Here is an 18,718-nt window from a genome sequence, read left to right on the forward strand (position 1 = left end):
GGGGGCAGCGTGCTTCCTCCATGCTAGTCTGCCTGGCTCCAGCTCTGACGCTTACAGCAAGCGCCAGGATCGCTCCCTCCGCCCTCCGATCCCGGCGCTTGCTTTAAGCATCAGAGCTGGAGCCAGGCAGACAGGCACGGAGGAAGCACCCGCCCCCTCCGCAAACCCAGCGCTTAATTTATATAAAAATAGGTTTTAATTTATAAAAAATGACATACATTTAGTAAGTGCTGTATGAAATCATTCTTGTCCAGCAGCTCTGATATGTATATGGAGTATTTATGCACACATGAAACTTTGTGCACTAGAATCCCATTCCTGGAACACTCACTACTATGGGACACCATTTGCTTACACAGACTTTGGAGCTCTAGACTGCAGTCATCTCTTATATGTTCAGCCAGGAACATATATGTTCTCTTATATATATATATATATATATATATATATATATATATATATATATATATATATATATATATATATATATATATATATATATATATATATATCTTATATGTTCAGCAGGAATGCAGTTCCGGCTGGCTTGGTGTCAGGGGGTGTCACCCAATATGCAAATAAATTCATGCTGGCCTTTTTTTCTACAAAAAGCCCTGTGTTCAGCCATTACTGGAAAACATCTATGGTCCCTTTTGTACAGGCTCTTTAACTCCCTTTGGTTTCTGAAGTAAAATATATGTTGGAAGATTTCACACACTTTAAGGATAAAACCATCTTTGGGTACTGAAAAAGGGCTGCCAGATCTGGGTTGGGAAATACCTGGAGATTTTGAGGGTAGAGCCTGGGAAGATCTCAGCAGGGTATAATGCCATAGAGTCCGTCTTTAAAGCATTAGCAAGAGAGCTAATCTTGGTTGTCTGGAGATCAACTATAACAGCGAGAGATCTCCAGGTACCACCTGGAGGTTGCCAACCCTAGGCATATGAATATTTGTGATTTCCACACAAATCATGTGTTTTTTGAAGGGGGATGAAAGGAAGCAGAGCAAATGATATCTTTGGTGTACTTTACATGATTAGCAGTGAAATCCTAAGCCAAGTTGCATCCTTCTGCTAATGATAAAAATGAAAGAGAATTGGTTGGTGCATTCAAAAATGGTCGGTATGTAAGACCACCCTACTATATAAATGAATACTGTTTTCTCTGTCTTAATGAACAGAAAGTGTAAGTGGTTTGTTCTGTTTGGCACTCCCATCAAGTTACATGTGTTTCTGAAGGAAAAAGCGATTTTCCTCTCAGTAGGAATGTTTATATTCCTCAAGCGGATACATTTTAATGAGCAAGTTTCAAAGTTAATACAATAAGAAGTATTTCTATTTCCTTTCAGGGCTAGTGCTACATAGGTCCCTTGCATATGGACTCTTTAAACCTGCTCTGGCTTCTGAAGACAAACAATTAAAAAAAAGAAGAGTTTCACACCCTTAAGAATAAAGCGCAACAACAAAAAAACTTGGATCAAATCATATCTTGGAAAACCTAGATTAAAGCTTCATTATGTTGGTCAAAGACAAAGAAACAAATCTATATGATAGTGTTTACCAAGGCCTGTTTACCAGGGACAAACAAAATGACACAAATGGCATGTAACTTCTCTCAAGATTTTTTATTAATCTAGAAGAGAAAAGGGGGGGGGCACATTTCAGGTCCTTATCCCCCCCCCCCCCCCCGCCTTTCTGGTTGCGATGATGAAGCAAGAGCATTAGTCCTTTAATAATATTTGCAGGCCCCGAGGCAGACAAGTTAATTTAGGAAAAGAAGGCTGCAGAGTTTCAAATCAGCACTGGGCAGAAAAGCAGACTGATAGCAACAGGGCCCGGGATGATAAGCAATCACAAGACAAAGGTCGTTTTCGCACTCACCTCCAGCCGGCGCGACCCCCCTCTTCACCGCGCAGCATCTGCGCGGATTTCGCACTAAATGTCGCGGAGCAGCCTTTTGCACCGGAAACTCCCGTCGCAAAAGCCGCTCAAACGTAAATCGCCAAAAAACAGTTTGGCGTTTGCGCGGCTTTTGCGACGGGAGTTTCCGGCGCAAAAGGCTGCTCCGCGGCATTTAGTGCGAAATCCGCGCAGATCCTGCGCGGTGAAGAGGGGGGTCGCGCCGGCTGGAGGTGAGTGCGAAAACGACCAAAGAAACCCACAGTACTATTTGCAGTGTTTGAGACATACTGCACACTTAGAAAAATGTCTCTAACCAACATTTATTTTATGAAAGGCAGCAAGGAGTATCAGACACCATGGGGATAAGTGGATGGCACAGTTGTGCCTTGTAGTTAAAGAATATGCTTTCCATAATAGTGAAGATGTGATGAAAGTCTGGATCTTAGTGGGGTCCAATTCAAAAGAAATTACTGCAGGAGGAAGCACTAAAAGTAGAATGTGCATATGAAAAATCCAGAGTGCAAACTAAAACACTACCAAGAAGTGTATGAGATCAAGAGACAAGTGATTCATCACTAGAGATGGAAAGGCATGGCAAAAAACAGAAAAATGGGGGGTTCCCCTAAAAAAGCTGTTTTTTCCCCTAAAAAAATGAAAAAATGGATTATAGAATTTTTTTTACAATGATAAATATGTGTATGACAACGTGTTAATATATTTAATCCTCCATGTAAAGTTTCAAACCATTGCAATTCCTGTACACTGAGGATAAGCAAATGCTGGAATACAACTAAAATACCGAGAAAAGAAATACTGAGGATACAATTCTCAAATGTAAGAGAAAGATGCATTTCTGTCTCCAGAAGGCACTGCAGTTGTCACAAGAGAAGGAAAAGGTTTTCAGTTTCCTTTTTGCTTGTGGACTTCACCTTGTTGGTGTATTTGGTGAATCCAGGGCTTTTTTGTAGAAAAAGCCCAGCAGGATCTCATTTGCACATCAGGTCACATCCCCTGATGCCAAGCTAGCAGAAACTGCATTTCTATGCATTCCTGCTCAAAAAAAGCCCTGGGTGGATCTGTTTCTGCCCTCTTAGCTAGGCCTAAAAAGACTGCTGGAAAGTAAGTTCCTTATAGTTCAGGTGTTCTTTACATTCCAGGACCTTGTAGTTCCATTTGTAGGGTTGCCAGGTCCAATTCAGGAAATATCTGGGGACTTTTGGGGTGAAGCCGGAAGACTTTTCCATTCCAAATACATAATAAAAATATAGCAGTGCTGTTCCCCTGAATACAGTCTTCATTTCCTCCTCCTCTTTTTTGCCTTCAAAGGGTTCCCCAGCAATTGCATTTCCACTAAATGAAAGTGAACACACACACATACACTCACAAAGCAGCCAAAATACACACTCTGCAAGCCCACACTTTTGTGATCTCACTAAGGCACTTTCCTCAGGAGAGTTGCTGGATATAGCAGTCGGCTGTATTTCAACCAAATTCTTCAGACTAACACAAAAAAACCAAAGTGCAGACCAGTCCAGGTGGTGGAGTTTTCCTCCATACCATAATCAGGTTCTTAGTTAACTCTTTACTATCCCTTTTACTGTGCAAAAGACTTCGGAAAGGAATGCAAAACAGAGAGACTGGGCTCTCTCTTCCTCTCTCACACATTCACTGGGAAGAGTCACCTGTCTCTGCCTGCTGCCCCCACCCCTGCAGCTTTAGTCTCACTGAGATTTAAAGGCACACACACATGCTTTCAAAACACAAGCAGTATGCGAGTTTTGAAACCTGCTGAAATATAAAGGAACATCACGGCTCATGGGGCAGGGCTTCCCCCCACTGGCCAACTGGCTGGTGGTGGGGAGGAGCCTGCAAAACCAAGGGATCCTCCGCTGGGACCTGGGTCCTGGCAAGCCTATCCATTTGTAACAAAAAATAAAAATAAAAAAGTAAATCGAATCTGTTATTTTCTGAAGAAGCTTGTCACAACTTTGGGTTGTCATTTCCCAGGTGTGGGTGGGGTTTTCTCTGGTTTCCGGGGCTTTTGCCCACCACTAGCTGAGAGAAAACTCCACCCCCAAACACCAACATAATGGATCAACCCTACGCTGCTCTCTTACTTATGCAGTGACACATAGCTCTGGGATAAAAGCTGGGAAGGAGGGCCTACAAAGGGTGAGGCACTTAGTAATCCCCTCCCCTCCTGCACTGATTATTGTGCCAGGAAGGCCAGCTAGGAACATGCAACAACGCTCAGATAGAGGGAGGGGTCCTTACACTTGTCACTTTCTCCCTTATATCCTTGGCCCGCCATTGTGAGCAGTTGGCCAATTGGATGGAGGGAAGTATTCTCACCCTCAATCTTGCTCTCGATATCCCCCCCCCTTTTTTGTGGCTTGCCAGTGTAACCTGAAGATGAGCTGCATCACAGCCTCAGGTGGTAAGTGGCTGGGAACTTGGGAAGCTAAATTTGGTTATAACTATCCCCGCTTTGGCAGGCTCACCTCATGCCCTTAAGCCACCCCAGCTTCCCTTGGGCTCAGCCTCTCCTCTCCATGCTAACACCTTTGGGGTCTCTCTCTCTCCTTCTCCCTATTGCTTCAACATCTCTGGAAATTTTACATCTCTGTCCATCAGACAGACAAACACTTGGTACTAAAAGGTCTAAGCACATATTGGCCAACTGCTCAGGGAAAAAAATGTAACTGAAACTTTGCATCACTTATATTTCAGGAGTCTGTAACTCAAAAATGTCTTGGTAAGTTTACAGGTACATTAAATTCTGCCCATATTTTAAATACTGGCATGCATTGCCCAGATTCCGTCATATTTCACAGGTTCGGCAGCTGTGGAGTTTCCTTGTCCTGAAAGTGTATTCATTTTGATTTTGGTGTAATTAATTGTCACTTCTGATTTATACTAAAAAATGCCAATAAATATTTATGCCGTGCATGCCATCTGGTTCTTTCAGCACAGTATGCTAATAATTAGCTGGGAACCAGTTCTATATACCTCACATCATTCAGGTCACAGTGAGCCCTGTACTCATGATAGCAGCAAAATCATGCCACTGCATAAACAAAAATCTTGAGGAAGTCTCAATTGGGCTGCTGTTTTTAAGTGCTTTAGTGAAACTCAAGGATGATACCATTCAACCACCTGGTGCTACAGGCCTTACCGCAGCTAGCTGGCCATAGGCCCAATTCATACAGTCATGGTCATGCATGTATTATAATTCTATTATTGTGTGGACAGGTCCAAAAATGACCTCAAATACACTTTGAACAAAGCACAACAGAAAAAAAAACCTAGGTAAGTGTTATGGAAGAAAATGAAAAGTTTGTTATATTTGAAATATGTTTTCCATCATACATGCCCTCATACCCACTGTTTTGATAAATTTCAGACATTGAGGTTAATGCACAATACAGTAATGCAAGTAACACCCTAGCATGTGAAGCAAAGCTAAGCAGCTCTGCTGTATATGCTTTTTAAACTGGTTATGATTTTGGTCAGCAACTCATTTTTTTAAACAAGAGTTGTAATCCAAAAATGGGTGAAGAGACAGCAACAACAGCTTGTTCCGCTCTTTCACTAGGCTTACCAGCTCCCAAGTCCCAGCAGGGGATCCCCAACAGCCACTATGTACCTTTAGATCTGTGTAGGCTTAAAAGATGTCTGCAAACTGCCTGTGTTTTTTACTTTAAATCTGAGCAAGAAGAAAGCTGAATGGGTGGGGCAAGTAGGCATAGCCATGTGGGTCTTCCCAGTGACTGTGTGAAGCATGTGAGAAAGGAAGCGAAGCCAGCAGAGTTCCTCTGTTTGTTTGGAGGAAAATTCCACCCCCTAGGCTGCTCTGCTTTCATTTTTTTTGTAGTCTGAAAAAGTTGGTTGAAATACAGCAGATTGTTACATTGAGCAACTCCTGTGTGTAAACTGCCCCAGTAAAATCACAAAAGTGTGTGCATACTGTGTTTATTATGGCTACTTTCTGAGAGTGTGTTCGTGTGCATGTTCACTTTCATTTAGTGGAAGTGCAGCTGCTGAGGAACAAGGAAATAAAGACTGTGTTCAGGGAAACTGTACTGCTGTATTTGTATTTATTTATTTAAGGAATGAGAAACTCCCCTGACTTCACCCCCAAAATCCCCAGATTTTTTCTGAGTTGGGCCTGGCAACCCTATCTTTTATAGAACACTGGAATGACTGGACTAAGGCACACAAAGGGAGAGTGCTGACAGAACCTCTGTTGCTGCTCACAATAAAGGACATTAAAGAGTGTATTACTCAGGTCTCAGTATTCAAAAATTCTTGAAAGAGGTGATCAGTTAATAGGCACGGGGACTAGATATGGGATCAAATTAAGTCCTGCAAATGGCATTGTAGCACCTTTTTACTGACACAGAAGTATACTGACTCTGCCATGGCCCTTGAAATAAGGCACAAAGAGCCACTGGTAGATAAACTGGGCTTCTAAATATTCATCTGGAGAATAAGTACTGTGTTGACATGACTATATAGGGAAACTTTGTACAAGATGGGGTTTTTCCCCACCTTTGAGGCTGCAAATGATTAACACATGTATGGGAGCAGAGGAAGCTAGTAAATTATTGTAAGTTACAAATTCTTGTAACACTACGGACTTATTTGCAATCCTGTGATGCTACCTCTTTATATTAGAGATTTCCAGTGTGGTCTGAGAGTTACTAAGGCATTGATAATTTCCACAGGGGCAACTAAGACACCATCCTTAAGAAAGGCCTTTAACTTTATTATTGTCGCAATTTTAAATTTCCAACAGTTCTGTTCTTTTGTGAATATAATTAAGGTGTTTTAAAGACTGAGTAGTAAACTGAGGATTAGAACTAAAAATACCTCTGCAATAATAGCAGCTTATGTGCAGGGGGGAAAAAACACACAAAAAGCAAAGACTGAAAGATTTTAACAAGAGCTGGAGTCGCATTCACACTCAAAAAGTCAGAGCAACACACCCCTAATTCCCAGCCAGCTTCCTAAGTACGATGAAAAAAGCTTGAAAGAAAGACAAGGGTACTGGCAGGCCTCCAGGATGTACAGCACACTGATGGCTCCTGCCTGTAAACTTTAGTTCATTGTTATTCCTGAAATATCCATTTTTTAAAAATAAGAAATCATTATACCACTGCTTGATTATAGCTAATTGGAGTATAGCATTAAGGAAAACACATCTTAAAAATAATCATATTTGAGGCAAAATTTCAGTTCTGCATTATAAACTATCAATATATAAAATTCTCAATATGGCCCTGTTGTAGATACTTAAATCTGGAGACTGAGGCCATGGACCAATCTTTCCTACAAACATGAGAAAAACTCTAAGTTAACAGAAAAATTGGAAATATAAGAAGTATTTTCAAAATACATTGGGATTAAAACCCTTCCAAATGACAAAACCACTGTCTGTAGCTTTAAGAAACAAATTCCCTCAGTGGCCATTGCTGGGCAACCACAGTATTATTGCCAGCCTTCATGCCTTGATTTCTGTCAGTGAAAAGCAGAGGGGAAGCCACCTGGCAGCAACCACTGGGCAACTTCTTACACATGACTTCCATGTAGGCTTCCCAATCCCCAGGTCCAAGCGGGGGATCCCCCAGTTTTACAGGCTTCCCCCCGCCCCCAGCCAGCTGGCCAGCAGGGAAGCCCCTCCGCCACAGCTACCATGTATCTTTAGATCTCTGGCAGGACCTGCAAACAGGTCCAGTTTTAAAATGTGTGTGTGTTTAAATTGGAGCAGGAAGTACCTCATGGGGAAGGGTAAGCAACAGCAGACCTTGTCAGAGTGCAGCCCCTCCGTTTGTTTTGTTTTCATTTCAGACAAGTGAGTGTGTGTGTAAAAGAGAGCAGAGTAGCCCCTGTACTTTCCAGACCTTGTGGTGGAGGCACCAGAGACAGTTAAGCGTATGTGTGAGTGTGAGAGAGAAAGCGGGGGGAGGGGAGGGAACTCTTTTTTTCCCTATGGAGACTTATTCTCATAGGAAATAATGGAGAATTGATCTGCGGGTATCTGGGGCTCGGGGGGGGGTGTTTTTTTGAGGTAGAGGCACCAAATCTGCAGCATAGCATCCAGTACCTCTCCCCAAAATACCCCCTCAAGTTTCAAAAAAGATTTGACCAGGGGGTCCAATTCTATAAGCCCCAAAAGAAGGTGCCCCTATCCTTCATTATTTCCTATGGAGGGAAGGGATGTGCGGTCCCTTTAAATGTGATGGCCAGAACTCCCTTGAAGTTCAATTATGCTTGTCACACCCTTGCTCCTGGCTCCACCCCAATGTCTCCTGGCTCTACCCCAAAGTCTCCTGGCTCCACCCCCAAAGTCCCCAGATATTTCTTGAATTGGACTTGGCAACCCTACTTCCATGACTCACCCAGGCCCAGCTGTTTCAATAGCAGCTACCCCATGCAAGTTAATATGGTACAATGGCTAGAGTTTCAGACCAAGATCTCTGCCATGGAAGCTATAATCCCCATTCTGCCATGAAGGGTTGCTGACTAACTCTGGGACAGTCATACACTTTTTGTCTAGCCTAACTCTCAGGGTTGTTGTGAGGCTAAAGTGGAAGAAAGGAGAATGAATTAGGCTGATTTGGGTCCCTATTGTGCAGTAAGGCAGAATATAAATGAAGTAAATAGATAAAGTTGAAGATAGGGGACAGATGAAAGGTAGGTAAGATGGTGCGTGGGAAAGAGAAGGAAACAAGGAAAGCAGGGGCTATGAAGCTGCCAGGAGGAAGGAAAGAGAAAATTAGCATGGGGAGACGAGTACAGGGGAAAGTGAAGTGCCCCTGAAAGTTCCTACAGGTTCCCCATCACGCAACTGGGCCCAATCTGGCCCATCTGGTACTATGCAAAATTGTGCCTGGATGGCACCACACAATTGGGCCTGGTCCAGTGTGGCTGGCACAGCACAATTGGGTGTGGCCTCATTCAGCAACTGACACCATGCAACTCAGCAAGAGTTCTCCCATGAAGAGGCTGCTGGAGAGTAAAGGAGAGAAAGGTGAATGGGGGGGGGGGAGAAAATGGTAGGTTAGCTACTGGGTGGGAAAGAAAGAAAGAAAAGGGGAGAGCCTATGGTGTCTACCAGGGAAAGAAAATTGGAAATAAGTGGAGGAGGGAAAAATGAGGTTTATCCAATGAATACTCATAGGTGCCCCAATTGTTCATTTAACAGTTTGCTTTTTAAACTAGTGAAAAGCAGGCAAAGTATAAGCTCCTGCGACAGAGACTATAATGTAGAAAAGTGTTAGTTCCTCTAGGTATGATCAAGTTCTATTATACTAAGTATACTCAACCAAAGAAAAGCAGTGACATGAGAAGCAACACTGAAAGACAAGTTCACAAATGTTTGCATGATCAAGATACCACTAACCACTGGTTATCAAAAGGTTCATTAACTGCTAGTCTTATCCTTTCTCCCTAGCTAGTCCTGTTTTTAGATCAAGACCTTTGAGAACCTGCCTCATCCTCTGATCCTCCTGCCTGCGTCACCTTTTCTCCTACTGAATCCAAATACAATACTATGAAAAAGGTGCTGTTTTTTACAAACTTCTGCAATTCGTAAAAATCGCTGCAGGGTATCTCAAAATATAGCTCAGGTCACTCTGAGATTCTTCAACGTGGCCCTCCAAAATGGGAATCATGGCATGAACAAAGTTCCAGAAGACACCTATGTTGGTCCTGTAGAATCTTAAAGAACAAGATTTTCTGGATATGAGTTTCTGAGGGTCAAAGCTCTGACTAAGGGAGCTGTAACTCTTGAAGGCTCATACCCTGCAAATCCTGTTAGTCTCTAAGGTACTACTGGACTCAAATATGACATGAAGAAAAATGCACGTGTGAACCAGTCCCAACAAAAGAAACCATAAATAAATATGGATTAGATCATCCTAACCACATTTTCAATTAATAATTGACTGCTTTTTTATCTCTAAGTCATGGTTTTCAGTTAAGCTCCTTTCCCTTTCTTCTACAACAGGTCAGCTTTTCCAAGAACTTACTGAAGTGTAGTTCCTTTCTAACTTGTCTTCCACAAGGCCAATTCGACATGGTGTCCTCTGATTCTGGAGCCAGTAGTCAGTTGACTCTAGTAAGCTGTTGCTGCACAGGACCTGTTGAAACAAAACAGTGTTATGCAAGCAGGAGACAAATTTAAAATGAGAGAATTCAAAAATTGTATATAAATGTACTGCAAAGCAGAAGCAGAATGAGGACAACTTTTAAATGTAACATCATGAACATACATGTATAAGGAAGTAGATTTTGAGCACAAACATATTTTATTTTCTTACTAGGAGATATATAATAGACTTTCCTTTGTATTTTGATATATTACCTATCTGTTAAAAGTTATAGTAAGCAGGGCTTTTTTTGAGCAGGAACGCAGTTCCAGCTGGCTTGGTGTCAGGGATGTGGTCTAATATGCAAATGAGATCATTCTAGACTTTTTCTGCAAAAAGCCCTATATGTAACAATGGGGATGTTAGGGGGTGTGGCCTGATATGCAAATGAGTTCCTGCTGGGCTTTTTCTACCAAAATATGTAAAAGTGGTGAAACATAAAATATTGAATATGTAGTAACAACAAAACTAATAATGTAGTTGCAAAATATGAAGTTATGAAATTTAAAATGTTGAATATAAAAGTACTCCAACAGAAATAAGGACCATTGTATTCTATATATGATCTCTTCAAAATTATAATGAAAGGGATGTTTCATTATAATTTCAAAGGAGAAATGTTTTCTGTTTTCTGTTCTCTGTAATATATAATTACCCTTGATTTATACAATTATGCTATATAATCTCTCTTTTTCTTTTTGTATCCCCTCTATAATATTATTTTGTTTTCTAAAATAAAATATATATACAAAAAAAAAAGAATTTCATAGTCTTTCTTGCACTTAAATCATGAGGCTTGGATCCTGCATTACTGGTGGTCTCAGAAAAGTTTCATAATGACCACCAGAAATGATCAAGCAATTTAAAGGGATAATGGAAGATTAATGCTCTTGCTTTGGACTAATTCACAGACTGAGATAAACATGACAATGCTCATTTAGAATACCAGTGATTTATTACAGATATGAACAGCACTTAATGGAAATGATCCAAAGCCTTGCCAGCCTTAGACATTTTAACAGGTGAATGAGAAATGGAATACTGTCCAACCAATTCTTCTTTGGATTTACTTTTCAAACCAGTCACTGCAGTTTCCAAGTAAAAAACACTCTGATATGAAATGAAAAATGTGTTATTATGGGAATAATGTGCTAAGAAAGTGGCATCTGCTCTCCAAGATTTTAGTCTAAGGGTGACATTGATAAAGAGAAGGGAATTGTTAGTGTTTCATGTTCTCTAAGCAGTCATTAACCTACCATTATCTAGGCTCTTATGATCAGCACAAGATGGATTGTACCCTATATATCTCTAGGTCATCACCTGATCCCCTGCTGATTATTTTCCAGCTCCTTCCATTTCTACTTGTGATTTCTCTTTACACTACAGAATTGATTCTGATCCCCTTTTGCTTAGAACTCTGTCTCTATATTGTTTGAATTTAGTATTTGTTAAGAACTCAGTTTCTGCCATGTTAGTTATCTTATGCCCAGTATTCCCAAAAAACCCTGTTAGTCCTTGAGAACTGAATCACCATTTCTGACATGTACTGGGAGTCTCAGTTGCTGCTCACTCACCTTTCACAGCAGATCTACAGAACAGCAATGAGGGCATGATCTATTCTATTACCATAAACTGCCAAAACAGTCAAACCAGACCTCATTGGCCAGAGCAGGAAACAGCAATCATGGCAACACCACATTACCTGAGAGATAAGAGTATCTATCTGTGCTATGGCAAAATTGTAGTCCAGTAGCACCTTTAAGACCAACAAAGTTTTATTCACAGTGTCCCTTTGTTGGTTTTAAAGGTGCAACTGGACTCCAGCTTTATTCTATTGCTTCAGATCAACACAGTTGCCCACCTGGATCTGTGCTTTGGCAATGAGTCTTGTGATGGAAGCCATGGGAGAGCTGGGCCAAGAAGTTCTGGATAGGCCTATATAAGCCTGACTTGCAGGTGAGTTGGGGGACATAAGTAAATCCAGCTGGATCAGACCAGGGGTGCATCTACTGGTCCACCATCCTGTTTCACAAAGTGAAAAACCACTTACTTTGGAGGGCCAACAACAGGTCATAGAGGCTGAGACCTTCCCCTGAAGTTGCCTCCTGGCACCGGTATTCAGAAAGGTGTATGTATGAAGTGCCATCAATTCACTTATGGCTTCCCTATGAATTAATGACCTCTAAAACAGCCTATTGTTAACAGCCTTGTACAGCTCTTGCAAACCGAGGGACATAGCTTTCTTGACTGAGTCAATCCATCTCACATTGGTTCTTCTTCTCTTCCTACTGCCTTCATCTTTTCGTGGCATTATTGTCTTTTCCAGTGACTCTTCTCATAACATGACCAAAGCACAATAGCCCTAGTTTTAGCTTTTAGGAAGCGTTCAGCCTTGATTTGATCAAGAACTCATCTATTTTGTCTTTTGGGCAATCCATGCAATCTGTAAAACTCAGTTCCAACATTATATTTCAAATTACTTAGCTTGGTTCCACAGAGTTTTTCTCCCAAATTGCTAGAGCATCCAGGAAAACCAGAGTTTTCCTGGCAGCTCCTAGAGTGACCGGCACATGACATCACTGGTGTGATGATGTCACCGGCAACGTTGGGCGAGAATCCCCCTGCTGGCCAGGGGGTTGGGGACCCCCAAAGTGGGAGAATCCTGGGAGCTTGGCAGCCATAAAGGCAGGGGCTCACTTGACTTAGATGGCTGGCTCTGTGTCATTAAGAGGGCTGGCTTGGGTTGGATGCTGAAGTTTTGGATCTACACTGTGGTGATGCAAAGTGTGGCTTCTCAAGTTCCTGAGCAGCATTTTGGCTCCTGCAAACTTTGACTGAATTGATTCTCTGGGGGCCTTGGAGGTTCTCCTGTGGTGTCAGGCAGTGCTTTCCTCAAGGCTGGAGGCTACCTCATGTGCTGTGTTTGCAAAAGCAGCAGAGCCCAAAGAAGGATAATAGTCTTCTGAAGCTGTGTGGTTGGTTCTTTGAGCATCACAGGTTGGAGAATCAGTTTTTGGCCACTAAATTACATTTAAGTCAGGTTAAAAGGAAAGTGTAGTTGTTTGAGGTCATGAAAAGCAAACAAGCGAAAAAACATCTATGAATAAATAACACTGTTATGTGTGAAGCTGTATTTATTATAGCTGTATTTAATATTGCAATTAGGCTGGTATCTTAGGAACCAGCACTTATGTTATAATTGTTCCATATAAATCCAAGCTTGTTTGTGGTACCTTTCTATGACCCTCCTTGGTGTTTGCCCTGATTGCAACTTGGGAGGTTTAGTGGGAGCTTACTGCCCAGCAGGTTTAATTGTAGGCTTTCCTATCATTTTCTTTAAAGAGGCACAACTGGGTTTATTTGCTGCTACATTCTGTAAACTTTCAAGGTATGTTTATGAACAGCTCTTCTCTGTAAGGAATGTTAATAAATCAAAAGTACATTCACAGTTTATAAATACACACAGAGAATCATAGAGTGGGAAGGGATCTCCAGGGTCATCTAGCACAATGCAGGAAACTCACAAACACCTCTCCCTAAATTCACAGGATCTTCATCGCTGTCAGATGGCCATCTAGCCTCTGTTTAAAAACCTCCAAGGAAGGAGAGCCCACCACCTCCCGAGGAAGCTTGCTCCACTGAGGAATCGCTCTAACGGTCAGGAAGTTCTTCCTAATGTTGAGCCGGAAACTCTTTTAATTTGAACCCATTAATTCTTGTCCTACCTTCTGGGGCCACAGAAAACAATTCCACACCATCCTCTATATGACAGCCCTTCAAGTACTTGAAGATGGCGATCATATCACCTCCAGGCTTAACATCCCCAGCTCCTTTAATCTTTCCTCATAGGACTTGGTCTCCAGACCCCTTGCCATCTTTGTCGCCCTCCTCTGGACCCGTTCTATATACCTGGTCTATATTCTTCTTAAAATGTGGTGCCCAAAACTGAACACAATACTCCAGATGAGGTCTTACCAGAGCAGAGTAAAGCGATACCATCACATCACGTGATCTGGACACTATATTTCTGTTGATGCAGCCCAAAATTGCATTTGCCTTTTTAGCCACCGCATCACATTGTTGACTCATGTTCAGCGTATTATCCATTAAGACCCCTAGATCCTTTTCACACATACTACTGCTAAGACAAGTCTCCCCCATCCTATAACCATGCATTGGATTTTTCCTACCTAAATGCAGAACTTTACATTTATCCTACCTAAATACATTTAACTTTACATTACATTTACATTAAAATTCATTTTATTGATTTTAGCCTAGTTTTCCAGCCTGTCAAGGTCATCCTGTATCTTGTTTCTGTCTTCTTTTGTGTTTGCAACCCCTCCCAATTTAATATCATCTGCAAATTTAATAAGCATTCCCTCTATTTCCTCAACCAAACCATTAATAAAGATGTTGAACAAAAACAGCATACTCAGGACTGCTACAGCACAGAAATTGTTTCCAGATTTTGATGTAGTAATTCAGAGCAAGTAGTGTCAGTTATCAAATAAACAAATGTTGCAAGAGTGTTAATGTTTTAAGTATATTTGTATTTTAAGGGGGGAAACTTTAATTGTGTTTGTCTGTGTCTTTTATAATGATTATATCTCCAGTACCTGGCATTACATTTGATAACACCTATGGCCCAGCCCAACAAGGTCCCATTTATGTCAGATCTGGCCCTTGCACCAAATAAGTTTGACACCCCTGATCTAGAGTCTCCTCCTGCCATCATGACACACCACAGCCATTTTGAGATTTTCCCACCAGAGAAAATTTGTGATGAAGCATGGAGAAAGAAGTTCTGGTGGCAGAATCATGGCTGCTCTTATGGGAGCCTAACTAGGGACTATTTCCAGCACCATCCCACCTTAAATTGCTTTTGCAAGCTTGGACTCCAAGCAGCCAGTTTACGCACTTCCTTTCACCTGGAAGTGAACTGGAAATGGGTGAATTCACTGCCTGGACTCCATGCACCCACAATACATCTTGCATTCCCTTTAAATGGCTTATGCAAACTGTGGTGCATCATGAACCGCACAGACCATGACCCAGTTCATTAACTGGAAGTCTACTGAACGTTGTGAAACCTGTGAACCTTGAACCTATATGGACCTCCATTTTTTTGGTCCGTGCCCATCCCTAGTAGCATTTTTCATTGGACAAGGAGGTAACTTGACTTGTACTTTTTCTGTTCTTCTGACTGGATGATTTTTTGCCTTTTAACATTAGCCACTGTAGTGTAAGGCAGCTGCCAAAGCAATAAAGGTAACAGCAGGAATACTAAAACAGCAGCAGCAACAACACTTCATAATGTTATTTATTGTTTCCCTGCAGGCTTCTGCACTACCAGATTACTTTCAGAGAAATGGCAATTTGCATGGACCTGCATGCATTAATTCATGTAAATTAATGCATGTTTGAAATAGGAAATCACTTAACATGGAAGCAGTGCTAGAAGGAAAAATGGTCAGTTGTTCATGGTAATGAGAATAAGATGGGCTTTTTGTTAGCTGTTTACATGGAAGCAGAGTTAAAAGTATGGCTTCATTATACTGAAGGTTTGAGTTTTGAAGCAAAAATTATGGGGTTTATTCTCCTTAGTGGCACTGGGCAACCTCTTATTTCTAAAGTAGGCTAATACATACATATATGCTGGGTGTAACTGAAGTAAATAAATAAATGAACTATTGTACTCTAGCTCTGCAACCAATGCTTGGCATGTGCATTTGTTAATGTTATGTTCTCCTGGGGCCTGCTGGTAACTTTACATGTTATGAGAGAGTATAAACACCATGGATTAATGAACATAGAAAGATGATCCCATACTCCATAATGTATGAGCCACTAAAGAATTTTTCAAATGAGGACAGAAACAACAAACTATTTATGAATATAACTATGTAAATAAAATCCTTCATTATTTTAAAGCAAAATGGTATAAAGATTGCACTCACAATTTCATACACCATAATAATTGAATATTTATTTTTTAATAACCCACAGATAATGCTAAGCGTTTAAAAGCCAAACATTGGAGTGGAGAGTCTTAATTCAAAGAAGACTTTTCCTTTGGGAATATTCACTAGTCTTGCTTGATATAATCCCATAATTCCTGATTTTTATAGTGAATTCTCAGATCACCTAAATGAGAAGTTTCTTTTTCTCTTCATAAGCTACTTGTTCTTTCTTAATTGCTTCAGTAAAGGACAAGAAAGAGACATCTGTATTCCTCCTGAAACACTATTTGAGTTTTAAATCTTAAAGTTCAGCACTGAAGTGTGGTGCTCAGGATGACTGTGGAATTTACTTCCTTAAAAGTCGTGCCCAGAAGAAATCATAGAAGATTTGTTTTGCATTCAAGAGGCTTAGGCATTTTGATTTCGAGTTGCGTTCTCATTATTGATTGATTCTGCAGGTTATGAGGAAATCACCACATATTCTTATCAGCTTTTGAAAAAGGCAAGCTCCGAAACTGGCTCACTTATCGATATACAGTTAAGCTGACTCAGAGTGGACTGAAGGAATCTCTGGATAGACAGCGACTGCATATTTCTCACTTACTGTTGGACTATCCTGAGAACCAATGCTATATTGCATGCGCAATGTAACATTTGTGATGCTTTGAGCGAATGTATGGTTATGTTTTAGCAACTGCATTTGGTATAACCACAGCTTTTCGGTAGAGAAAGCCCATCAGGAACTCATTTGCATATCAGGCCACACCCCTGATGTCACCATTGTTCCACATAGGGTTTTTTTTTTTTTGTAAAAAAAGACCAACAGGAACATATTTGCCTATTAGGTCACACTCCCTGACATCAAGCCAGCCGGAACTGCGTTCCTGCTTAAAAAAAAACAACCCTGGATATAATAATACTCTTTATTTGTGCAGTGCTGGCTTGTTATTTGTTTAGTTTCCTGTCCACTGTAGCCTGATTGTTGTTAGTATTCCTTAAAAACAAAACTGCATCTCTTAAGAACTGCTTAATGGCAGGAATTTGGGATGCAATGTCTTTAGGGATACCTTCAACTTCAGGCTGGTCCCAGGATTTGACAGTCCTTTGCTAGATGACTGTGTGATGCCACACTACACACTGAGAGCCATCTTAGATCAGATGCACACTCACATATGCATACTGACTCTCCCTCTTGGAAGGGGGAGCAGAATTGAATTCTTTGTGCTCCTTTAAGTCCTGTGAGCTCCAGCAAGACTAAAGTGAACATGAAAGACCATGCTTTTCTTCTTCCCCATCCCCAAGAAATGAGGTCATGCCAGAAATCCCTGCAACATGAAATGAGGCTCTCCTCTAGAGCTCTGGCAGCTGCCTAAAGATGCTGACTGCTGATTTAAGCTTTGCTCAATCCCTTTGATTCTCTGACCATAACCCCAACCCCTTCCCAACACTCAGCAACCTGATCAGATAGGGTGATACTCTTCCCATTCTGCAAACAGGGAACTTGACTGCATGCTTTCTGCAAAAATCATCCCTTAACAGACAATTATTATTTTAGATTATGTACAGATAGTCCATTACAAAATTCATTTGCTTCTCATCAAATGTGAATGCAAACATTTAGCATAAAAACCTTTCAAATCCCCTGCTACCAATTCCAGCTAAGGTTGCCAGCCTCCAGGTGGTGCCAGGGGGATCTTTTAGGATTACAACTGTTGTCCGTGTGACAGAGATCAGTTCACCCAGAGAAAATAGCCATTTTGGAAGGTAAACTCTGTGGTATAGTACCCCACTGAAGTCCCTCCCCTCCCCAAACTCCACCCCCAAATCTGCAGGTATTTCCAACCAGGAGCTGGCAACTTCACTTCCAGCTGTTTCAAAAAAACATGGGACATGATCTAGAGAAATCTGTGAGCACAGCCCTTCCATGTATGCAGTCATACATATATGTTGACTTTTTTATTTTCAGTGACCACCCCTTAAACCTCAATGGATTGTATGATTGTTGTCTATTACAATGTTTGTTGTATGCATCATCTTGCTTTTACCATCTTCCATCTTCATATTCCAATCTCTTCATTGTTTATAGAATGCCATGGCTTAGATAGTTTTCTGATTGCACTGGAGCTTGACAATCAGGTCCATCCCCCTGGATGTGCAGTTGGCCAAATGGGTACAGGTCACAGAAAGCAAACGAGAGCCACTTGGCTGAGCCAAGGCCGGTCTCTTGCTCTCCCCTTCCCCTGACCACAATAACTGCTCCAGTTTAAGGTTATGAACAGACCTTGTTTTCTAATTCTGTAATCTGTCCTACTCAGGGCTTTTTTTTAAAGAAAAAAACCCAGCAGGAACTAATTTGCATATTAGACCACACCCCCTAATGCCAAGGCAGTCGGAACTGCATTCATGTGCATTCCTACTCAAAAAAAGCCCTGTTCCTACTGCATTGTTTATTGGATATCTAATGCTGTCTGATTAAATTTGGACATCTATATTAATCAGCCTTGAGTCCAGGGATAAATGCAGTAAACATGTAAATAACAAAGTGCTTCAAAACATCACTGATACCAGGTTTGTAAGAAAGTTTCCCAAGTATATTTAGTCTGAATGAACATTATTCTCCAGCAATCTGTCAACTGGCTTTTGGGACATAAAAGTGCTCTAAATCCTGGGGGAAAGTATCATCCAAGCTGAGGCAGAGCAA

The 18,718-nt window shown here is 41.2% G+C and overlaps 1 protein-coding gene across 1 annotated transcript in view; it reads right to left on the reverse strand.

Moving 5' to 3' along the window:
• The window catches only part of SPHKAP (SPHK1 interactor, AKAP domain containing), a 123,056-nt gene that overhangs the window by 65,916 nt on the left and 38,422 nt on the right, over positions 1–18,718 (reverse strand). The window contains exon 3 of the mRNA XM_060242250.1: positions 9,935–10,045. Within this exon, the coding sequence (XP_060098233.1) occupies positions 9,935–10,045 (111 nt within the window). The remainder of the gene's footprint in view (positions 1–9,934; positions 10,046–18,718) is intronic.

Source organism: Heteronotia binoei, chromosome 6 (assembly GCF_032191835.1).
Source record: "Heteronotia binoei isolate CCM8104 ecotype False Entrance Well chromosome 6, APGP_CSIRO_Hbin_v1, whole genome shotgun sequence".
NCBI lineage: Eukaryota > Metazoa > Chordata > Lepidosauria > Squamata > Gekkonidae > Heteronotia > Heteronotia binoei.